The 24,602-nt window shown below is 47.7% G+C and overlaps 1 protein-coding gene across 8 annotated transcripts in view; it reads left to right on the top strand.

Moving 5' to 3' along the window:
* CARMIL1 (capping protein regulator and myosin 1 linker 1) overlaps positions 1–24,602 on the top strand; it is a 311,551-nt gene that overhangs the window by 264,978 nt on the left and 21,971 nt on the right. For 6 of the 8 annotated variants that reach the window (XM_078446565.2, XM_078446564.2, XM_078446563.2 and 3 more), the window contains 4 exons: positions 494–511; positions 4,868–4,934; positions 5,158–5,354; positions 18,757–18,869. In XM_078446565.2, coding sequence (XP_078302691.1) covers positions 494–511; positions 4,868–4,934; positions 5,158–5,354; positions 18,757–18,869 — 395 coding nt within the window. The remainder of the gene's footprint in view (positions 1–493; positions 512–4,867; positions 4,935–5,157; positions 5,355–18,756; positions 18,870–24,602) is intronic. The other 2 variants (XM_078446566.2, XM_078446568.2) reach the window with 1 other exon arrangement.

Genomic DNA, 24,602 nt, shown 5'->3' with positions numbered 1-24,602 from the left:
ATGACGTAAAAGCTCCCGGAAGGGATGCCTATACGTGCCTGGAGATACGCTGTCCCCATTTTATTGCTGGGAGTCGCCTTTTGGCCCAAGAACCAAAACCTGCATGGGGCTTTCCAGTGTCCATCCAGTGTTGTGTCCGCCACGTGCCTTTGGAGCTGGTGACGTCTCCATTCCCCCAATGAGGCCAGGACCTTCTGCGGTTTATAGATGGCATTCTGCACGCACCTAACAAAAGAGGTGACATCTCTAGGAGTTCCCGCCGTTTTCGAGCTACGATTGTGCTTCTGCTTATAAAGAGCTGGGTTGGATGCCTTCCGCCAATTATACCTTGGCCTCCTTCTTGCCTTTTTCCTTTGCTGTGAAGGCTTTTGATGGAGCTTTTCTGTCTGTCTGTGAGCCGTGTCTCTCCCTCCCCTTTTCTTGTAGTGCTGTTCATGTAATGCTTTATCTCTCTCCCATTCATATTTTTTTCCTTCCTTTGTGCTGCATGGAGACTCTCTGCTGTACAAGTGTAAGTATTTGGGTGGCTCTGCAGTTTCTGGCTGGGCTCGTTTACAGTCTCGTGTTCCATCTGCTTTTGCTGCCTGGCTGGTCTCCCAGGAGACCGAGTGTCGTCCCCCGGCTGCGGATCCTGCATGAAACAGGCAGCAATTTAGAGGCAAGATTGCATTTTACAAGGTGCTTCAGCTAGAAAACAGGCGATGAATTTAAAGTATCCTGGCTGTGCCTGAAAGCAAGCAGAGTGTTGATGAAGAGGGCACCAACTTTCAAGAGGGGAAAACGGCCTTTTCCATTCCTGTTTAAAAAAAAAAAGACATGATTCCTTAAACGTCCAGGTTTTGTTTGGGGTTTTTTGATTTTTTTTTTTTTTTCCTGATTCTTGTTTCCCAGGGTTGTAGAAATTTGGCATCATGATTTCCTTCTTGGATTAGGAGAATTTTCCTAATCTGTTTCCCAACTTTTTTTTTAACCAACCGCTTTTTTTTTAAATGTAATTTTCTTAATGTTTATTTTTGTGAGAGAGAGAGCGTGAGCAAAGAGGGGTAGAGAGAGCGAGGGAGACACAGAATCCAAAGCAGGCTCCAGGCTCTGAGCTGTCAGCACAGAGCCAAACACGGGGCTCTATAGAACTCACGAACTGTGAGATCATGACCTGAGCCAAAGTCAGATGCTCAACCGACTGAGCCACCCAGGTGCCCCTAACCAACCGTGTTTTATTTTGTTCCTTGTTTGTTTTAACCTCGGGGAAAAGAAATTAGGCATTCTCGAGCTTGACATGAGAATGTTGTTGTTTATCCTTTGCACAAACTCGGTAAAACGAACAAGGAAACTTCTCCATCCTATTTTTGTGGTGAGAGAAGCAATGGAAGTCTCATTTTAGAAAAAATGAGCGTGTCTAGGAAGTATAGGTTAAGAGTGAGTTTAGCAGGAAAAACTGTGGCTGTGTTTGTCAGGCTCCAACCTTAGTCCTTAACTGGTGGTAAAATTGACATACCCCTTGGGCTACATGAGAGGAGTTTGAATTCCATCATAGGAACTGGATCAAAGGAGTAAGGTTTCGGAGCGGTAACACTGTGCTCCCTTTAGATTCCTGTAGAATAGGAATAGTGGCCATGGTTTCGTTCACACTGTCTGCCAAGGTGGGCGTCTAGTGATGGTTTGGGATGTCAGGATGTGGAAGGAGTCTTGTGTTTAGGGCTCTCCTTCTAAAGTTACGTTTTAAAGACTTCAACACCCTGTGCCCCATGTTTCCTGAGTACGTGAATAGTGAAAAGTACTTACGACTCGCAAAATGCATCTTTAAAGATAAAGTAATTTCATCTAGGCTTAAATAGTAGACAGTGCTGGCCACGAGTTGCTTTATGAAGAGTCCATTTGGTCAGTATACCTCCCTTGCTTCTGTTGCTGACATCCCCCCTTTCATCTGAGAGGCACTTCATGATTTCTCCTCCCAGCAAATATTTACGCATCGACAAATGTCCAGGGCAGGAAACGAAGGCCAAACAGTCTGAGAAAATTAACCCTTGTCATTTGGATACAGGAGCATTAACAGTTCTAAAGACAAGGTAAAGCTAGATCTCTTTTCTAGGGTACAAGTCCTCTAACCAGCAGGTGTGAGAAGGGGAAGACTAAGAGAGCATATAGACGAGATTTCTGGAAAAACATAGAATATTTGTTCTTAAATGTATCCTTGGGTGCATAAGCATAGCTCATTCTTATGTTCCCTCTTGCTCACGATGTGTATGTATTGGGATCATAGGACTGAGCTACTAAAGAGTTTTCTTTTTCTATAAAACTGTTAATGAAGAAAAAATTCTAAAGAAAAGAACGAAAAATAAGAGAGACATGAAATTCACTGTTTCTTTTTTCCCTCTTCGTCGTTATACGTAAACCACGAGAAAGAAATCATGAAACAGTTCATCCGTCAGCAGTGGCTCAGTGTCTAAAATTGGGTTGCTTTCTCAACACCAGCGGTCGAAACTCGCCTGATTTCGAGCCCTGACTATTGTCGCAAAAGCCCCTCGTCCCCGCGTGAACGTGGCAGACTTCACAGATGTGTCAGATAGAGTGAAAGAGTTGCGTTTGAAATGCAGCTGTAAAGAGCATGTGAGATGAAGGAAAGCTTTGAGGCATTAGAAAGTCAAACCAAGAAGAGAAAAGTAGGTCCCATTTGGTGGATGGCAGCTATGGAGAACCCAGATGGTTGCCATACGAACCCCTCAGTGTCTGTATAGTTAGCTCGAGCTGAATGATCGATTTACAGGTAGGCGTCAGTGTGTAAATGGGTCTCTCTCTACCTATCTTTTATATTATGTATAAATGTTATAGATCATCTGTATTCTTTTACATATAGCTCTCTGGTCATTCCTTTTCAGCTATTCAGAATTGTAGTATACTTGAAATGTCATCATGGTCGTATGTGTTACACACATTTGGTATCTGTTCTAAAGGTTAAAGAGGGAGACTTGAGCCAGATTCTTTTTGCCCATGAACATTTTTTCTGTAAAATCAAGAGTCGCAGGAAAAAAACGTTGGACGACATCGTCATTCCAAGCATTTTATTTGTGGCTGTCCAAATGAATTGGCTGGAAATTAGTCCAAGCTGCTGCTCGATCCCTTTACCTGTCACGGTTGTATGCAAAGTGGAGGGAGTACTAAAGATATTTTTCGTGAAACATAGCAGATATTTTGGTAGTTGGGCTCTCCTGAGGATTATTTATTCTTAGAGGTTTCCCTTATGAATAGACCAGTCAGGCCGCTCTCTGCTTCAGTCAACCGCGAGGTCAAGGTCAGTTTCGGGGGAGAGCAACCCGGAAGCTGGCTCCCTTTCCAGCTGCCTCGGATTGACGCTTGCTTTACAGGTAGATATTCCTGAGACTGTCTGCCTTTGACCTAGAAAGAACCAAATTGGCAAGTTTTCCCAGTGTATTTCAGGCCGACCCGTCTGGCTTTGAATATAATTGCTCATCTCTTCTCTCCCTTTTCTCCCAATAATAAATACTGGCAGAAGGATATTGTTATTAAAGCCGGCATAAAATTGTTAGAACTGTGAAGTTGTTTGTTTCAGAGGTCAATATGAGCCGGTTCATTCTTTGAACCAAAGAGAGTTTCTCACCCTTGTGGCTGTTTTTGGGGAGAGCCTTAGATGACGGCCTATTAAAAAGACTACAAAGTAAGTTCTGTTATCTCTTACTTCACACAAAGGCTGGTCTCCAGGATCAAACCAATTAAAACGTCCCTCACATCCATTCATCGGTATAGCGATGGCGAAGGGTGTGGTTATAAGGGATGCTGGGCCAGCCTCGTGAGGATCTGTCCCTGGTGCTGTTCCTAATGACACTTTGAAAGGTGGCCTTTGTCATCTCTGTGAGTCAGTTTCTTCCTTCAGATTTGAGAGGGGATGACAGAGGCCTCCTCTTACTTTCACTGTGGTCCTGTTGAGGGAGAAGCTAGCACCTTCCTTGGGCTTGGCTTCATGTAATCAGCAGTCGGCACCAAGGCTTAAGTTCTGGTGGTTTGGGTGTTGGTCCCATATTTGAAAGACTCAACGAGAAGCGACACCAGATACAGACTTGGAAACTATGGCAACCGTTTCCTAGTTAGTCTTTGCCCATAATCTAAGGGTCAGAATCTTGGTGGCAGAAGTGGGAGATGGGACAGTTACTTGAAATACCGAGGTGACAAAGAGTCCGGTGTCGCCTTGGAGTTGCGACCGTGGTCACAAGCAGTGAATAATTGCACTGTCTGCTTGTAGCGGCTGATGTTTTACCATCCTTTAATCATATTTTTTATATCCATTCTTTTTAACGTTTATTTATTTTTGAGACAGGGAGAGACAGCATGAACGGGGGAGGGTCAGAGAGAGAGGAAGACATAGAATCTGAAATAGGCTCCAGGCTCCGAGCTGTCAGCACAGAGCCCGACGCGGGGCTCGAACTCACGGACCGTGAGATCATGATCTGAGCCGAAGTCGGACGCTTAAGCGACTGAGCCACCCAGGGCGCCCCTTTATATCCATTTTAGTATCGTCAGGTGCAGCTGGGAATTACATTCTGTATCATTCACTGTTCCTTTCTGCCATGTAAATACAGTGTAAGCGATGAAAGCTGGGGGCGGGGAAGGGGGAGGAGGCAGAGGGGGCCGTACGAGTCGAGAACATCGTCACCCTTTGGAAACGTGGGGGCTGGGTCTCCGCAGGGAGGCCATCAGATGTGACCAGCCATCCTGGAAAGAGGCGAAACAGATACTGAGTTTAAACATTTGATCCCAGATGCTCCCTCAGCCCCGCCCCTCCTGAACCGTTAACTGAAGTTTGGAAGGCGAGTTTTGCGTGGACGCCTAAGGGCTTCCTTTATTTCGTTGCTAGATGACGCCCAAATCCAAACGGAAGAGTATCCATAGCCGGATGCTGCGGCCTGTTTCCAGGGCCTTCGGTGAGTTATTTCTGTGTCCGTGAAACACCCTCAGCGGGGACCTCGGGCCGCTTCGGGGCCGTTTCCCGGGGATGCTCTGTGGGAGCCAGCGCTCAGAAGGGCAGTCGTGTGGTTTGTGAACGCGTGCGTGTGCGACTGGGTGAGGGGCCTGACGTGACCTTTAGGAATTCCGCAGCCCATCCGGAGGCACTCAGCTTGGGCCCGGGGCTCTGCTTCGTTTCAGAGATGGAGTTTGACCTCGACAAAGCTCTGGAGGAGGTGCCCATCCACATCGAAGACCCGCCCCTCCCGCCCGCCCGGCAGGAGAAGCGGAGCTCGGGGCTCATCTCCGAGCTGCCTTCTGAAGAAGGGAAGAAGCTGGAACACTTCACCAAGTTAAGGCCGAAGCGGAATAAGAAGCAGCAGCCCACCCAGGCGGCGGTAGGTGGACCGGGCCCCCCACCCCCCAGCCCTCCCGACCCAGGGGGAGCGCGGGGGACGGACCCCCCGCACGACCTCCAAGCCCGTGTCTCCGCCGGGTGCTCGGCGGTTGGGGAAAAGATCATGCGGTCGAGCGCCCAGGGCCTCGGAGCGGAGTGGCCCTTGGAAGAAATCCTTAGAAAAGTCGCGGTCCCGTGCGGGAGCCCAGTGGGCTCCGTCCAGCAGCCTGCGACGTCTGATGTGGACGCGGGGGGGGCAAGGAGGCGCCGAAGAACTGGTGTGTGACTGACTCGAGGGTGCCCACCTCTGCCCCCCCCCCCCCCCGGCCGCGCCTGCCTCTTCCCCGCTCACCTGCCCAGCCCGGGTGGCGAAGCGGGGTTCCCGGGGCAGCGCGGAGACCACACCCCGTGTCCCCTGCGGGACAGGGTGGGACGGTTTGTGCCGCGCGGCCTTCACGTAGCTTACCCCGTGCCCCTCCCGGGCGCACGTCTCCCCTCTCCTTTCCAAGGTTGGCCCCGGGGTCTCTGTCCCCATCTCCCTTCCCCTGCGGTCCCCCGGAATCTCTGCCGTGTCCCCACCCGCCTCTGCGGCTGCCCTGTCTCCGCTGACCTAATCCCCTTCCGCCGGGTCTCAGTGGTTACTTGACAAAGAAAACTGCATCCTTCCCGAAACCACTTCCCGTGGGCTTGGTGTCGCCACGGGCTTCCTTTTCAACCCCCCTCCCCATTCCGGTGACAGCTTGGACTGTGTTACTTGCTGCCTGGGCCGTGTGGGCAGAACCCGGGGTTACAGTCCGTGGCTGACGCTGCCCTGTCTGCTCTAGAGTCAAATAGTCACCTGCCTCCTCAACGTCAGCATCCCAGAGCACCTCGGGCTCAGGCCGTTCAAAACTGGGCGCGTCTCTCCCTGTGAACCCGCCATCCACTCACATCCCTGAATGCCATGGCGCATCACAGGTGACGAGTCAGGATATGATCCTCATGAGACCCCAGGTCCCAGTCCCAACCCAGACCTCCTCTACCTTCCTCCTTGTCATCCCTGCCTTTGCTGCTTCCCACCCAGTGTCTCAGTCCTCCAGAGCTGTAGCCTTTTCCTCGTCACCTCCCCTCCCTGCCCCACACACCTCCTGGGCTGACAACCACTCATCTTTCAGATCTCCACTTGCCTCAGTGTGCCAGGAAGCCCTCTCGGTCTCTACGTCTGTGCTCCCATAAGGCTGTGCTTGCAGGACTCCAGAGAGGCCATTCTCACAGACCGGATGTGCACAGTGCCCCGCCTGAACAACCTGCCATGGAGGCCGTGGCTCTTCCAGTGCCTGCTGTTCATAACTGTTATAGCTGCCTTTATAGCTCTTGTCATAGTGTTTTCGAAGCACTCTCTCCTCCTTGTCTCTAAGCCTCATGTAGGAAGGCAGGTAGTTTATTACCCTTGGATTTATGCTCAGTGGTGAGTATGGTTTCAGAATAGGGTGGAGGGTCAGCAGTACTTAGAGGATGCCGTGTGGATGACTGGAGGCGTGGATGGGTAAAGGTCACAATAATTATGTGCGTGGTCAATCATTTATTCCACCCTGCTCAGGCTTGTTGTGTTGGTTAATTTCTCATTTGAATCTGAAAAGCATGACATGGTTTCCAGAAAAAACAAGGAAACAGCTTTAGTGCTTTGTTTTCTGATTTACTTGATTTTAACTTTTTAGTCCACTGTTACATATTCTTAGAAGAATACACTTTTATAAATCTTATTTTTATTTTTTTTAATTTCTTAAGTGTTTGTTTATCTTTGAGAGAGAGACAGAGCGTAAGTGGGGGAGGGCAGAGAGAGAGAGGGAGACACAGAATCCAAACCGGGCTCCACGGGCTCTGAGCTGTCAGCACGGAGCCCGACGCGGGGCTCGAACTCACAAACTGCGAGATCACGACCTGAGCCGAAGTCAGACACCTAACCGACTGAGCCACCCAGGCGCCCCGAACTTTTTTTAAATGAGGCCTTTTTAGATAGGGGAAAACATGACCTCCCACACTCTGGATTCGAGGTGGTCACTGAATAAACGGCCCCTCTGTGGCTCTCTCCACGTAGAGAGTCATTAGCAGCGTAACTTGTACGCAAAATGGCGGCGGAAGCGTTTCCTTGATGAAGTCAGTGACCCACAGAAAGAGAATATTGTGGACGTATTTAAAAACCAAGAAGGGGAGGGAAGACGGCTGAGATAGGGTCCTCGTGGAGGGACGCGCCAGGCATATGCCGCGGAGGGTTTAGCTTCGGCCACGGCGGGGCCGGGCCACGTGGGCTCGGGCTGCCCCATCCTGGGAGCCCTGCCGGGACCCGGGCTGTGTCCTGAAGCGGAGGGCCGTGGCCGTGGCTCCGAAGCCATCTGGCTTCTTCCCAGAGGTCTGGCAGGTGAGAAACTGGCGCGGCTCGCTTCCCTTTGGGCTCGTGGCGAAACTGGACGAACCTCGGATTCGCGTGCTTTGAAAAGCGCTTGCGGTTTTCAAAGTATCTTCCTGTGTCTCGAGGCCACGACGTGAGGATGAGGGGCTGACGGTTTGTCTTCCTCACTAGCGTTCCGTAGCGACGGTCACTTCTGTTGCTGCTTGGTTTGCTTTTGCTGGGACCGAGGAGACTCCGTCCGTCCTAAGTCTGTTTTAACTTTCTAGCCCTTGCCCTTGACCTCGGATGCCCCTACGAGCCTTCCTAAGTATCAGAATGCTCAGAACCAAGGTGTGGCTTTCCTTTTCTTTTTACTTTTAGCATTTCTGACGCCAAATGTGTGGGCTCCCCCACCCGGCACCCCCTTCCCCAACTAATTCTTCGACTCTGGACACCGAGTATCCTACAGTTCAGCTCTGGCATTACCTGGAGTTAAGCTGGACCCCACAGGTTAGGGGCTCAGGGGCACCCCCACTTGAGACACCAGTCCAAGCATGTCATCTGTACTTCTGAGCAGCTGACTGTAAATTCTAGACAGGGTCCCACACGCTGCTCCCCAGGTATGATAATTTGCTAGAAGAATTCAAGAAGACACTTTACTGACTACTACCGGTTGATCGTAAAGGACGCAGCTCAGGGACAGCCACAGGGGTGAGATGTGTAGGCTGAGGTGAGAGAAGCCCCTCTCTGGGCAGGTCACCCACACACACACCTCCGTGTGTCCCGGGGGCTCTGCCAACCTCATCACTTGGGGGTGTTCGTGGAGGTTCCGTTAAGTGGGCTTGGGCACGATGAAATCGTTGGTCGTTGGTGACCAGCTCCGTCACCAGGCCCTCATCCCTCCCCGGGGTCAGGGATCGGGCTGGAAGTTCCAGCTGTCCTATTATGTGGCTGGTTTCTCTGACAACCAGCCCTTATCCTGAAGCTGCCTAGGGGCCCCCAAGCTTTTTATCGTAAACTCAGAAACGGTTGGAAAGGGCTTGCTCTAAGTATCAAAAGATGCCCCCATTAGCTCTGTCACTCAGGAGATGGCAAGGATTTTGGAAACTCCGTGTCAGGAACCAGGACAAAGGCCACATATGCACTCTGATAGCCCACAAGGCTAAGTTAAATGCCAACGTGTCCGTTTCTGCAGGGCCAAACTTGGATTACTGTGTCATAACTTTGGTTCCTGTGCCAAAAATATACAAATAAATATCTACACAGATATGAAGAGTAGACAACTATTTTTAAAAAAATAAGTAAAAGTTCAATCTTCGGTCAAACTACAGTGCTTCTAAACTACCAGACATCTTAGGAAGAATTGATCTAGACATTTTACCTGTACCTTTTAAGTCTTTACTGAACCTCTCTAAAAACAAACCAAAAAAACCCCCAATTGATTTTAATGACGAGATAAAATATACCAGTTTCTTCTTTTTTTTCATTTCATTAATGTGTATGTAAGAACACTTCAACATTACATTGTGGCTGCTTCGTCTGTAGACTTGAATCTCAGAGTGTAGTTGTGAGAGACAGACGTGAGCTCTGGCAGGTTCTCTCTTTCCCTGGCAATGTGTGTCTGGACATGGGATCTTTCTAAGCTTGCTTCTAAAATACCAGCACTGGGGCGCCTGGGGGGCTCGGTCAGTTCAGTGCCCAACTCTTGATTTCGGCTCAGGTCATAATCTCATGGCTCATGGGTTCGAGCCCCACATCGGGGTCTGGGCTGGCAGTGTGGAGTCTGCTTGGGATTCATATTCTCTCTCTCTTTCTCTCTCTCTCTCACTCCCCCTCTCTCCCCTTCCCTGCTCACACTCAAATAAATACACATTAAAAAATAATAAAATAAAATCCTGCCCACATTATTGAGCTGTCATGAGAAAAAATGGAACAAAAGTATACAGTCCTTTATTAAATGTAAATATTGTTCCTCAGAGCTAGTATTCCCGTTTTATTAATATTAACTATCTTTACTATATTAATATTTGCTTTCCCCTTTGTCTCCTATTCCCCTTCCCTGACACTATAGTGGAGGAGAAGAGAAGAATGTCCCTAGAAATGGATGCATATCACCCTTAGCTACTCTACTTTGGTGAATTTTTTACTGATTTCATTAAGGAGCAAGCGAACTATTTTATAAAAATTCACATTCAAAAATTACGCCCCTAGTCAAAATGACTTTTAGAAAGTCTGCCTCGGGACTGGGAGCTTCACGCGGGTAAACGAAGAGTGGCGATGCCATTTTCCAAGCACCAGGGTGTGCCCGCGTACCTATGGAAGGGCACGACAGGTGGGAGAGGGAAGGGTAGTGGGGGTGGATATTAGGACAAGTCCCTGGTATTTTAGAATGTGCTTCTTGCTTACATCATAGTCCAACGTGCGCATGTCTGGCCGGGGGACCCCACAGAGGTCATTCGGGGACCCAGGCTGCTTTCGTTTACGGTTCTACCTCGTCTTTGGTCCTTGGAGTCCTGTCCGCTCAGCTGGAGGATGACAGGAGGCACTGAGGTTCACACCAGGAGGTTTGATAGGCCGGTCTGACAGTGATACCGTTAGCCAGAGCTTGGCCAGGTCGCTGCCACTCAGGAGCCTGAGAATCTGACCATGATGCCCAACGGGCCGGTGCCAGCGTGCTCGCCTGGGCTTCGTACCCATCCACTGCCCGTTAGCTACCGCCTCTGCTGCCCTCGCCTGGCACCCCCACAGGGGAAAAGCATCCCCTAAAGGAAAAACCGTTGAGGGGCGCCTGGGTGGCTCAGGGGTTAAGCGTCTGACTTTGGCTCAAGTCATGATCTCGCGGCGGGTGGGTTTGAGCCCCGCGTCGGGCTCGCTGCTCTCAGCACAGAGCCTGCTTTGGATCCTCTCTCTCCCTCCCTCTCTGCCCCTCCCCTGCTCTCTCGCTCACTCTCTCAAAAATAAGCGTGTTAAAAAAAATCTGCACAGCAGAATGAGATTCAGAAGCCAAGTTCTAGTTGCGCGGGCCGCTAACTAGCCGCGTCTCCACTGGAAGGAATTCTACGGACGATCTACTCCTTGTTCAAGGGAGTGGGACGCCTAGGGCAAGTAACCGACCTGCCTGTGGTCATCCTCTGAGTTATTACCGTACATCATGCAGTGGCTTTGCTCTACCTGACACCTCAGCGTTAGCCGGCCCCGTTTCTGGCGCGGCCCCACACTGCTCAGCCCAGGGACAAAGCTAGCCAACTCTAATTAAAACCGACCAAATCCCAGTAAGCTGTCATCTCCCACGTGCTTCGAATGACGGTACCACAAGGCTGGAAGGAATTTCAATGTCGTCTTGTCCGGTCCCTCATCAAGTACTTAATCTCTACGCACAGCCGTCCGTAGTTGACCGTTCTGTCTGTAGTGACCTCTCTCAGGAGCAGCCGTTTGCTGAACGTTCCAGGTGTTAGCATTAGTTTGTACGTGTTGCTAAAATCTCTCTTACTGATAGTAACCTAGCCATCTCGTTCCTGTCGTCTCGTGTGGCTCATGTCATTTAAGTCTCCTCTACTCAGCACACTTCCAGATGTCTGTGTGATTACTAGCTCTTTCCTTCACTGATCTAAATTTCCTCAGCTCTTTTGATGGTCCTCCTCTGACACTTCCTGCAATCCGTTTTTACGGTTCTTTGTTACTCTTTTCTGAGTAAGCTGCAGGGCGGCACCCGAAACAAAAGAGAGTACTTTAGCAGGATCTGGCTATATCGCCTCCATCCTTCTAACTACTATACTTCTATTTATTCATCCGCAGATTGTAGTCACACAAAAAATAATAATAATTCTAGTATAGTTAACATACAGCGTTCCATTAGTTTCAGGTATACAGTATAGCGATTCGGCAATTCTGTGCATTAATCAGTGCTAATTGGGGTGGGTGGTAAGTGTGCTCTTAATTCCCTTCATTTATTTCCCCCATTCCTCCCCCCTGCCTCCCTCTGGGAACCATCGGTGTATTCTCCGTAGTTAAGAATTGGTTTTTTGGTTTGTCTCTTTTTTTTCCTGTCTGTTATATTCCACATACGGGTGAAGTCATATGGTATTTGTCTTTCTCTGACTTATTTCACCAGCATAATACACTCGAGCTCCATCCGTGTCTCTGGCAAGATTTGGCAAGATTACATTCTTTTCAATGACTGAGCAACGTTCCATACCTTATGTATGCCATATCTTCTTTATACACTCATTTATAGGTGGACACTTGGGCTGCTTCCGTCATTTGGCTGTTGTGAATAAGGCTGCAGTAAACACAAGGGTGCGATAGCTTTCTGAATTAGGGTTTCCGTCTTCTTTGGGTGACTACCCAGTAGTGAAATTACTGGATTATGTGGTAATTCTTTTTTTAGTTTTTTGAGGAACCTCCATAGTGTTCTCCACGGCGACTGCACCAGTTTGCATTCCCACCAGCAGCACATGAGGGTTCCTTTTTATTCACATCCTCACCAACACTCGTTGTTTCTTGTGTTTGATTTGACAGGTGTGAGGCGATACCCCATTGTGGTTTTGTTTTGCGTTCCCCTGATGATGAGTGATGTTGAGCATGTAGTCATGTGTCTCTTGGCCCCCTGGATGTCTTCTCTGGAGAAGTGTCTGTTCGTGTCTTCTGGATTATTTGGGGTGTGTGTGTGTGTGTGTGTGTGTGTGTGTGTGTGTGTGTTGAGTTGTAGATGTTCTTTATATATCTTTGTCACTAACCCTATAAGGGATATGTCATTTGCAAATATTTTCTCCCATTCAGTAGGTTGTCTTTAAATTTTGTTGATTGTTTCCTTTGCTGTACAGAAGTTTTTTATTTTGATGTAGTCCCAAGAGTTTTATTTTTGCTTTTGTTTCCTTTACCTCAGAAGACATATCTAGGAAATTGTTGCTCTGGCCAATGGTCATAAAATTATTGTCTGTTCTCTCCTAGAATTTTTATGATTTCAAGCCTCACATTTAGGTGCTTAATCCATTTCGAGTTTACTTTTGTATATGATGTGAGAAAGTGGTCCCGTTTCATTCTTTTGCATGTTGCTGTCCTATTGTCCCGACACAATTTGTTGAAGAGACTGTCTTTTTCTCGCTGCATATTCTTGCCTCCTTTGTTGAGGATTAATTGACCGTATAATTGTGGGTTTATTTCTGGGCTCTCTGTTCTGTTCCGTTGATCTGTGTGTCCGTTTTTGTGCCAGTACCATACTGTTTTGATTATTATACCTTTGTCATATGTCTTGAAATCTGGGGTGGTGATACCTCCAGTTTTGTTCTTTTTCAGGAGTGCTGTGGCTATTTGGGGTCTTTTGCAATCCATACAAATTTTAGTATTTGTTCTAGTTTTTAGAAAAATGCTGTTGGTATTTTCATAGGGAATGCATTAAATCTGTAGATTGCTTTGAATAGTATGGACATCCTACAATATTTGTTTTTCCAATCCATGAGCATGGACCTTCTTTCCATTTGTGTTCTCATGTTAAGTTTTTTCCTCCGTGTTCTATAGTTTTTTGAGTAAGGATGTTTCACCATCGTGGTTAAGTTTATCACTAGATGTTTTATTCTTTTTGATGCATTGGTAAATGGGATTCTTATTTCAATTTTTTTAATGTTTAATTATTTTTGAGAGAGACGGAGCATGGGGAGGGGGAGAGAGAGAGAGGGAGACACAGAATCCAAAGCAGGCTCCGGGCTCTGAGCTGTCAGCACAGAGCCTGACTGGGGCTTGAACTCACAAAGTATGAGATCATGACCTGAGCCGAAGTTGGCCGCTTAGCCGACTGAGCCACCCAGGCGCCCTGGGATTGTTTTTTTTAATTTCTCTTTCCGCTACATTATTATTAGTGTATGGAAATGCAGTAGATTTCTGTATATTGATTTGGTATCCTGCAACCTTACTGAATTCATTTATCAGTTCTAATAATTGTTTGGTGGAATCTTTAGCAATTTTTCTATGTATAGTATCATGTCTAGTGAAAGCTGTATTTCTTCCTTACCAATTTGGATGCCTTTTATTTCTTTTTGTTGTCCGATTGCTGTGGCCAGGACTTTCAGTACTGTGTTGAGTAAACGTGGTGAGAGTGAGTTTTTTAATAGCTGTAACCACCTCAGTGACTGGTATTGGTTTTACTCTCAGGCATGTAATGAGCCGTATTTCGAGCCTCAGGTGCAAGAACATCTGGGAAGATAATGTGTTTCACTCGGTCGGGTTTTGATACTGAGTAGAGGAGAGCATACAAACTGGGTAGGCGCATGTAGCCATTTCTGTGGTTATTTAATCAGTTGAGAAAGTTTCCTTCCTAGTTTGCTACATTTGTTTTCAATGAATAGCAGTTTAATTTGATTGGCTTTTTCTTCAGTAGTTCTGGAAATTGATCATTTATTTTTCTCTTTTGTTTTGCAGTCGTGGTGAATTGCACTGACCGACCTTTCTAATGTTGTATATCATTCTTAATAATCATGATACTCTTGCTTTTTTGTTTAATCCTAGTATAATTAACATACAGTGTTATATTCGTTTCAGGTGTATATTCTTGCTTTGTTTTAATATACTGCTGGGCTTTGTTTACCATATTTTATTGGGATTTTTTAATCTATGTGCGTAAAGAAGAGAGATCTATAGTTTTCTTATTCTCGTCTAGACCGTCCACCTGCTTTGGGTTTCAGAATTATACCATCTTCATAAAATTAGTTCAGAAGTTCTCCTTTCCTATTCTCCGGGACAGTTTGTACACAGCAGAGATTTTCTGTTCCTCTCCTGGGGAGCCATCTGGGCCCGATGCGTTGTGTGTGCGCAGGTGATACTTCTGTGCAGAATTCCTTTCGTAGGGATTTGATGCCTTTCGTTATAGATCTAATCAGATTCCTAATTCTCCTTGAGACCATTTTGGCCATTCATATTTTTCTAGGATTTTGTCACTTAGTCTAATCGTTCATTTAGTCGTGTATAGAATTCTTATAACTTTTTAATCTCTCCTGTATCGTGTTTCTGTGCCCCATGTTTTTTTTCATTTCTGATGTATTTTCATGCTTCTTTCCTAATTTTGTGAGGCTCGCTCTTTTATTAGTCTTTTTTTGGAGAATTATCTTTTAGTTTTATTAGTCCCCTTAAGTTCATTAATTTTTGCCTTACATTTTTATTATAGTTCCTTCATTTTACGTCTTTTGGGTCCCTTATTTCCTGATCTGACCGCTTAGCTCTCACTGCTGCCTGTTTCTTACTGCCTAATGTATGCATGTAAGATTCCAGGACTGTTCAGCTCGCTAATTAGCGCTCTGTGTGTGTGTGTGTGTGTGTGTGTGTGTGTGTGTGTTCAGAGTTACTAATAATACACTAATTGTCCTTCCTTCCTCCCCATCTCTCTCTGTGCGGCCTGTGGAGACATTACTAGAGGTCTGACAGCTCCTGTCAGAAGCCAGGTGCACCACCCACGGTGTCTCCCTGGCACGTTCATCTTCATAATCCTGGCGGAGGGTGGTCTGAATTGTCATTAGTGCTCATAATCACCGGCTTATCCTCTAAGCAGCCATTCCAATGCCCTGTTTTGTTTGCAGAAGCCTTTCTGTGAGTACAGATGCAATCTGTTCCGACTGGCTGGGGAGGGGGCTTCTGCTCCCCTTTCCCAGTAACTACACGACGATTTTTACTTATTTTTTTTATTTAATTTTTTAAATGAAAAAGAAATTTTTTTAAGTTTATTTATTTTGAGAAACAGAGGCAGGGAGGGGCAGAGAGAGAGAGGAGAAAGAGAATCCAAGCAGGCTCAGCACTGTCAGCACGGAGCCCAATGCGGAGCTCGAACTCACAGACCGTGAAGACCGTGACCTGAGCCAAAGTCAAGAGTTGGACGCTTAACCGACTGAGCCACCCAGGTGTCCCCGTGCCACACTTTTTAGTCTGAAATGTATTCTCCTTGATAGAAAGACCAAAGTCAAATGGGATTCGGAGAACTTCTGATGTCTGTATGTCCCTTTCCTTTCCTTTTGCTAGAAATTGAGCTGAAACGGCGTGTGTGTTTGACCTCGAACCGTTTTGACAAACCGTATTTCGTTTTTGCGTTCGGTTTTTGTGCCGCTCTTCGTACAAGCTGCCGACATCACCACTTCCTATCTTAACCGATGCATTTTAAACCACATCCCCTGGAAGGTCTCCTGGTGATCCCGGACTTCCCATAACCTCTCTGCTCGCAGTGTCTTCGTGTCTAACGTGACCCGGTCGGCCTGGGGGATCACCTCTGTGGTCCACCCAGCCCTGAAAGCGCTCGTCCTGCAGGAAAGCAGAGCTGCTTGTTGGGCCCGTGGACCTCCATGACTGAAACCCATCGATGTCCTTCCTCCCTGACCCCAGAGAACTTGCTGTGCTAGCCGTGAATTCCATGTCAAAGCAGGAAGCAAGGAAAGGGCTTAGAGGAGAAATTGATGCTAGTAGAAAGTAATTTTTTTTTTCTCAGAATGGGAAAGGGAATTTGAGAGGAAGCCTCGGAGGGGAAGCGTGGGCGCACTGGACAGAAGGCCCGGGTTAGGACCGTACGTCCTGGGCTCCTGCCCTTCCCATCCATCATTCAGGTGACCTGCGTGGGTCCCCCTCGCCCTCTGAGCCCCCTGTTTGCTGTGACTAACCAAATACTATGGTAAAACTGTCTTTCCTTTTCAGTGCAGAAGGTACAAATGAAAATGAAGTCGTACGGTGCAAGACACGTGTAAACCGTGAAGCATTGTACCAACACAGGGAACCATTATTACTGTGGAGAGCCCGCTCTCCACTGTTTTACAAGAGGAAAAGTGCTAACCCTGAGCCAGTTCGGTGCTGCTTTCCCTTTTGTGGTAGAAGTTACTGGTGAGCTCTCTGGCCGTAGCTGAATTCTACAACTCGGCTGATCGTTTGCTCCGTTAGAAGACACGGGAAAGCCTTGCACCGATATAAAGCACCATCCCAAGGAGAAATAGAATTGTTTTTATTCACAGCGTCCTTTTGTCCCGTATCTGTCATCTGCTCATGTTCAGCGGTTGGCAAACGTGAGCTCAAACACACGGCTCACATTCATAATGGGGATTTCCCGGCGAGTGAAATGGATATAACTGCCTAAAGCAAATGATCGGTTGTTTCTTTAAACAGCGCACACAGAGGTCTTTGCAGACCTCAGCCAAGTTCCCCTAGAGGCAACTTCACATTTGCACACCAGGATTACAGAAAGCCACTTCCCCACCACTCTGTGGCAAGACCTCCAGACCAGATAGCCCAGCCACAGGAGAATTTGCCCTTGTGCCCAAAGGAATGGGCAAGACAGGCCCTCTTTCTCAAGGGCCTACAACCGCTGGGTGTAAAATATTAACCTAATACACCATTGCAGACGCAAATCAGACGTATTGCTGAGCTCACTGCGAGATTTCCATTCAGAGACAGTTGCTAACTTGGTCAGTGATTTCCTCTCCTGAGACCCAAGCTTTGACTGGACCCCTGACCCTGGGTTTCCCACAGCACCTCAAATGCTTGTCAGAAATTGCACGCATCGTCGTCTTCCCCAAATCTGGCCTTTTGACCTACGTTCCCTAGAATCATGCTCCCATTCACCCCGCCTAGAAACTTCGACATCATCTGAGGCAGCTCCTTTCTTGGTACTCTCGTTTCTCCAGGCCTTAATTTGCTCCTCACCTCCTCCAGACTAGACTAGACTAGACTATTACAGGAATCTCTCTTTTGTGTTCCTGAACAGATTCCCCTACCTACAGAGGCGTCCGGGGGGCTCGGTCGGTTAAGCGTCCGACTTCGGCTCAGGTCGTGATCTCACGGTTCATGGGTTCGAGCCCCGCGTCGGGCTCTGTGCTGACAGTTCAGAGCTTGGAGTCTCCTGCGGGTTCTGTGTCTCCCTGTCTCCCCCTGCACGTTCTCACTCAGTCTCTGTCTCTCAAAAAATGAATAAATGTTAAAAAAAAATCAGATTCCCCAACTTACAGTCCCTGGCTTTTCCAACTTCATGCTGCTCTAGAATTATCTAAGCAAAATACAGGTTGGGCCGTGCCACGCTTCTGTGGGGTCCCTATCGCCTATGGAGTGAATTCCACACTCTTTCGTGCGAGATTCAAGGCTGTTCACCATTGGTCCTTGTATCATTAGTTGGAAAGCATTCGTTCAGCTAGAGATAACGATATGCGACTAAAGTGGCTTCAACAGTGAGAAATCCTGATTTTCTCAACAAGAAACCCAGAAGTCTCAGGATCAAGGACTGGCTTATTCAGCAGCAAAGCTCCAGCACCTGGATGTTTTCTGCCGTCTGCTCGGTCGTCCTCCACATGTTGGCTTTTGTCCTCAGGCTTGTACCCCCTCGAGCCCCAGGTGGCCGCTGCAACTCACACGTCACGTCCTACCACGTATAACCAGGCAGAAAAAATATACTCTGTCGGCAGCAAACCGTGCTCCCGAGCCCCTGGCAGATTTCCCTTCTGTCTCACCAGCATCATATCCTACACCATGCCTACCAGCCATAGGCGAAACAATTATGGGGTTCGGCTTCTACAAATAAGTACTCATTCCTCGGAATCAGGCTTCTTCCCGCAAGAAAGCAAGGAAGCAGGGGAGGGGACCCAAGTGGCCACTGTTCGCGTCTGCCGGGGTTTGTGCTTAGGAGCCGAACCCACCCACACTCCGCTGGCCCCCGGCCCCTGGGGTCATCTCCAGTCAGACCCTAGCACCTGTCGCCTTTTTTCCGTGCATTCCCTTTTCCCTCAGATCACCTGCAATGCTCTCTCCGCCTGTAGGAAGCTGGGCTCTTCCCGGCCACCGCCTCTGACGCGCCCACCAGCGTCAACCCCGCACGAGGCTCTGCGGTCCTGGTGCATTCCTCACTTTTGTTGCCTCCTGCCCTTGCGACAGTTGTACACGCGATTTGCATTCCCGTAGCACGTGAGGGCCCTGCTCAGCCAGTCCTGTCCTTCCCGGGGCCCCTGTCGCGGTGCCTCGAACGCGACGGTCATGTTTGCCGAGTGACGTTGACCGTAAATTGCCATTTCACCCGTTTGGTCTGCAGGTCTGCGCTTCCAGCATAGTCTCCCAAGATGGGGAACAGAACGGCCTCATGGGGAGAGTGGACGAAGGTGTGGATGAATTTTTCACCAAGAAGGTGACCAAGCTGGATTCCAAGTGAGTTCAGAGTCCTGTCACTAATAATACTGTTGGATTCACCTGTAAGTTCTTAAGTTGCAACTCAACTTACTGTTCCAAGGTTTGTTTGTTTTATTTATATACATTACATGGGATTTGCTCTTCGCGTGGTTTGCAAAATGTGATCTCCAGACCAGCAATCCTCACTGTCAACTGGGAACTTACTGAAAATGCAAATTCCGAAGCCACTGCCCTAGACCCACTGAATCAGAAACTCTGGACGTGGGACCAGGCAGTCTGTACTTTATTAAGCCCCCAGGGCACACTGAGGCATGCTTCAGTTTGCGAACCATTGTGCTGTTCCAAAATAGAGCACAGAACATAGCAAGGTATCTGTTTAGGGCTTTATCACTGTCACGACCCCTTCATGGCAGGGTGGCGAACTTTGACAGCTGACATTACTTATTTCTAAAGTCTCCTTGTTCATCATTTGAGGTCCGTGGGGGGCCCCGTAGCATTGCTAAATGGCACGGCCTCAGTAGCATCAGAATGACAACAGAAATAGCGAAGAGGCGTCAGGGGCAGCTTCCGAGATGTTTCTTCATTTTCTTATTCCTGAGTCGTGTTTCCTTAAAAGACAATTCTTCTCTGAACTTTTATTAACAGTCATTTAACCCGGGACATTCTAGGCGTTCAGCATCATTTGTAGCCAGTTATTTAATCCCCGACTGAAATGCAGATCTGTCCCCAGATACGCTCTTAACACGCATTTGTGTCTGTGAAGTGTTCTCCACCTTGAGGTCTCAGATCCAGGAATGAATTGAAACCATCCTGATAAACCGAGGGTGGGCCAGCTGGGCACAGGTAGGGAAGAAGCTGGTCCCTTCTGTAGACGGACGTGCCTTATCTTGCTTCAGCAGGGTGGTGAGTTGGAAAGAAGTGAAGTTTTTAAATCTGTAACAGTATAACTTAACTGCATGTTCTAAGCTTCAGGGCCCAATTATTTGTCTTCTTGGACACTGGCCTTGAAGCCTGACATGCTAGGAAGGGTGCTGTGCCCCCATTCTTCAAGAACCAGCTCAAATATCACTCAGTCTTTGAAGCTGTCTCACGATGGCTCCTCTCCCACCCCCTAGATTAATTGTTCTTTCTCTCCTGCTGACCCAAAGCTTTTTTTTTCTAGAATTTTTTTTAATGTTTATTTATTTTTGACAGAGAGAGAGACAGAGCATGAGTGGGGGAGGGGCAGAGAGAGAGGGAGACACAGAATCCGATTCAGGCTCCAGGCTCTGAGCTGTCAGCACAGAGCCCGACATGGGGCCTGAACCCACGAACTGTGAGATCATGACCTGACGCTCAACCGACTGAGCCACCCAGGTTCCCCCGCTTTTTTTTTTTTTTTTTTTTCTGCTAGAGCACACGTCACCCTTTGAGCGTTTCTTCGGCTTTACATTTTTTTACAGTGTGAGGAATGGACAGATGTATTTTCAATGTAAAAGATTCAAGTGAGACCAACATAAACAGAGCCAACTGGAAAGTCCCTTTTCATGATGTGCTTTCCAGTCTTTCTTCCCCCTAGAATGCTGCTCTCTTCAGAAGCAACACCTAGGTCTTACTGTTCGTGATAACATCCGCGTCTGACAGTCTGTGGTCTGTACACAGCTGGTTGAATGAATTTGGACCGTCTTGGCCTGTATCTCTGCAAACCGCAGACCCTCCTCCTAAAGTTCAGAAGTTGATATGTCATCAGTGGAGAGGTTTATGCAAGTTTGATCTGAACCATTTGTGTTATACCTGCTTCCGTGTGATTCCCTGTGTCTGTAGGATGCCTTCTGTAACAGGCTTTGAATGAAAGTTGGGGCAAATTTTACACGGTGCACAATCCACTCTCTACAAAAATTCTGCTCTGGGAGTATGTTCCAGTACGCAAACAGAATTAGACATCAGTTTTCACCAAATAGTGATGGAATCTACTAGAAGTTTTTATTTATGTTTTTCATTTCATTTCGTTTTATGTCTGTCAATTTGATACGTAAAGGGCTAGGCATAGGTAAATCTGTAAGCTGTATGAACAAAGTTTGGAAATCAGAGTTATAAATGCTCATAGTTTAAGATGCCAGATGTTGTACAAGGCTTTTTACCAAAAGACACACACACACACACACACACACACACACACACACACCTCCATTGTTTCTTTCCCCACTCCTTATTCCCCAGAGGCAATCAATTCCTATGCCTTTAGCTGTTTCTTTTTGATTTTTGCTTCCATATTCTTCAATAACATTTTTTGCTGTTTCCTGTTTTTCAGTTTTAGATAGTAAGTATGACTGTTAACTTCTCACCGTACAGGATAATTTATCTCTGACACACTGTGACCCTTCTGCCCACCACACACGCTCTTTTCGTCTCCCATCTTATGTGGTTTATCATAATTGTTGGTTAGATCAGTGTGTTCACTTCATCGTGACCATGTAAATATTCATGGCTGAGTTACACCATCGTCGTGTTTCCTCTCCTTTACGGCTTTTTATTTTCCCTGCGGTGAATAATTATCCCCTTTGCATTTGCTTGGTCTTCCCTGTTGCTGTCACTGCCCTATCCCACGCATCTCCAAGAAAGGTATAAATCTCCTCTCCAGCCCTTCCCCGCTGCCTGACCGACTCCATGTGGCACGAGGGACCATTCCCCTGCTGTCTTCCTGCTGCCCTCCCTGCCCTGTGTCTCCTCCTTCTTTCTTTCGCTCCCTCATTTTGGTGCCTGGCCGCCTCCGCGTTCCTCCTGAGAAGGGGGGCTTGGGAGGGGAGTTTCTGAGACTCCTCAAAGTCCTCCATGTTGGTTAACACTGTGACTCTGTATAGAATTCTAGATTGGAATCCATTTCACCTTAGAATCTTGACACTCTGGCCCCATTGCCTCCTGGCTTCTAGTGTTGCTCCAAGAATCTGCCTTTCCGGGGAGCAAGAAAACCCTGTCCCCTTCAGGCTCCTTCTAGATGGACTAAGAATCAAATTGACATGAGAAAGATTGACAGGAGAGAGTCCAGTGTGTACAGGGAATCCGCACAGACACGAAATTCTGAAGACAGGCAGGCAACGGGAGGCACGTATGTCATTCTGAACCAAGAAGGAGCAGGGATCTGGGACTTCAAAGGGAAGGAAGGCAGTTCTCAGGAAGAGTAAATGTTTGGTAAACAAATGTCTGCTGGGCCACTCAGTGGCCTTCCCTCCCCATCAGCCACCCCTCATTCATAGTAGTGTAGTTGTCCGTGGTGACAGCTCTTTTCCGGGAGCAGGTCCCCTATCTAACTTCTTCTAGGCAGTTGAGGGGGCACCCAAAGCGCTTTTCCTGAATCTGTTGGGTTTTAATGGGTTTTTAACTCAAAATAATCTTCATGCCAAGGTGGCCCATCTCGAGGCAGCCTGCCTCCTCCAGATCCAGTGTCATCACGAGCCCTGATTCTGTGTGACTTATTTTTCTTTTTACTCTTTTGTGGAAGCATTTGGGATTTTTTCTTTGTTCCCAGAAATGTATGATGTTTGGCCCTGGGTAGGGTTTTTTCATTTTGTTTTAACGCATTTGCTAGGCACCGATGAACCATTTTAATCTGGAAATTCATGTCCTTTGGTTCTGGAATTTTTCTTGACTTATTTTTTTTTCATGGTTTCTTCCTTTTTTCTCTGTATCCTTTTTCTTAAAACATCCATGATTCAAATTATGCATTTCTTCTATTAATCCACTAGTTTTTTGTGTTCCCTCTTCTCTCTCATTTTCTCATTCTTTCTATTCCCTGCCCCCGCTTTTCCTCACTGTCTGAAAAATTTCCTCAGCTGTATCTTCCAGTCTTGAGTTTTATACCTCTGCTATCACATTTTTCTGTTATGCTTGTTTGATGAGCACAGCAATTTTTTTCTCTTTCATTTGAAATGGGATAGGGCACTAGTGAGCTTGGAGGTTGGTGAGTGTGTTAGAGGCAGTTAGGGTCTAAGAGGACGCCTGGAGGGCAGCTGTCCCTGAGAAGCCCCCTCACACAGGAGGGGCCCAACATGGCAGCCGGCATGACAGGAAGCGCTTACCAAATAAGGAAGAAAAGGCACAAAACCCTGCTTCCCCTTGCAATTAGTGAATATTCTACTCTCTTGTTATCAACTGCAGTTAAAAGATAGAGTCCCAAACCCCAGTGCACACCTCTCTCACTTGAGCTCACCTACTCTCACGTTTTGAGAGCGTACTTGCTTTGTTTTGTTTTTTTAAAGATTTTATTTTTAAGTAATCTCTACACCCAATGTGGGGGCTCGAACTCACAACCCCGAGATCAAGAGTTGCACACTCCACCGACAGCCAGCCAGGCGCCCCTCGAGAGTGTACTTTGGCTCCAATAAACTTTCCTGCTTGTGTCACTCATCTGCTGTGTTGTGTCTGCCCTTGAATTCTTTCTCATGAGGAGAGCAGGAGCATTCGGTGACATCTTTGGGACAGGCTGGGTCAAGGGTCCAGGGTCTCCCCAGTTCATCTGGCAACAAGTAGAGCCTGTCTACTGGGGGACTTCAATGTAGGGTACCCGTCTTGGGCCATTTTGCTGGACGGGAGTCTCCCTGATTATCAGAATCTTCAGGTCTTTTCTCTTGGGCTTGTTAGGAAATTTGATCTTCTGCCTGGAGGCTATGAACCTGGCCACCCCATTCTAGGATCCAGAATGAGAGAAAGGAGCTGAGAGTATCACTGTCCCAATATGCAGGCTTTCCTGGGATTGTATGGGAGGAAAAATAATTTTCTCTATACCCTTCTCGGTTCTTGGCTGAGATAGGCCTAGCTAGGCTGAGACCTGTAATACAAGACAGATGAACAGAAGAAAAACAAAACGGAAGTTCAAGAACATGGGGCGCCTGTGTGGTTCAGTCATTTGAGCATTTGACTCTTGATTTCAGCTCAGGTCATGATCCCAGGGTCATGGGATCGAGATTGAGCCCTGTGTCAGGCTCCATGCCTAGCTTGGGATTCTCTCTTTCTCTCTGTGTCCCTCTCCCCCACCCCTAAAAAAAAGAAAGAATTTCAAAAACATGTATACCTCCTATCCACATGGGAGAGACCGACCCAGAAAAACTGAGTAGCTCTCCAGAATGGCCCAAGCCGCCACGTTAAATACCATTTTCAGTTAAAGACCAAAGAAAAAACGTCGGGATGGGGGCTGGGGAACGGGTTTTGGAGCTCACCAGGAAGAGGCCTGTGAACAGGGTGAGGCTGTTGTATACGCTGAAGTCTATACCTTCTCCACTGGGAAGTTTCTAGAGATGCGGCTCTCCCCCTCTGCCTGCTCCCGAGAGGAGACACCCTGACAAGGGAGATTTCTCCCGTAGGTATAAATGCTTCTTCTGAAAGGGCAACTTCTACTCAGTTTTCAGAGCCTCTGCAGCATCTGCTATTTCTTAATCAGCCTGAAGTGATCCGTGTGCCAGAGATACAGGTCTTGGGTGCCACGGTCCGCCACCCTCTACCCGAGCCTCGTGTTCTCACGACAGCACGCGTTCTTCAGCCGTCCTGCTGTCCGTCCCTCACCCTCCCCGGCGGGGAAACTTGGGCGCCAAGGGGCCCTTCTGGTCTCTGGTGTGGGGGGAGGGTCTGAGGGTTTGGCGAGTGGGCTTCTGTGTCTCTCCCTCTCCGGGGCCTCCCCTTCCTTCTGTTCCCAGAGGTGCTTGGAGCCCCGCGCAAACCCTCCACCTCTCGTCACCCCTCTCGTTGCTCCAGAGGTCAGCTGCCCCAAGTCTCTTACGT

This window comes from Panthera onca, chromosome B2 (genome assembly GCF_046562875.1).
Source record: "Panthera onca isolate mPanOnc1 chromosome B2, mPanOnc1 haplotype 2, whole genome shotgun sequence".
In the NCBI taxonomy this organism is placed as follows: Eukaryota; Metazoa; Chordata; class Mammalia; order Carnivora; family Felidae; genus Panthera; species Panthera onca.
Note: the sequence above shows the minus strand (reverse complement) of the source record. Positions and strands in the feature narration are given on the sequence as shown.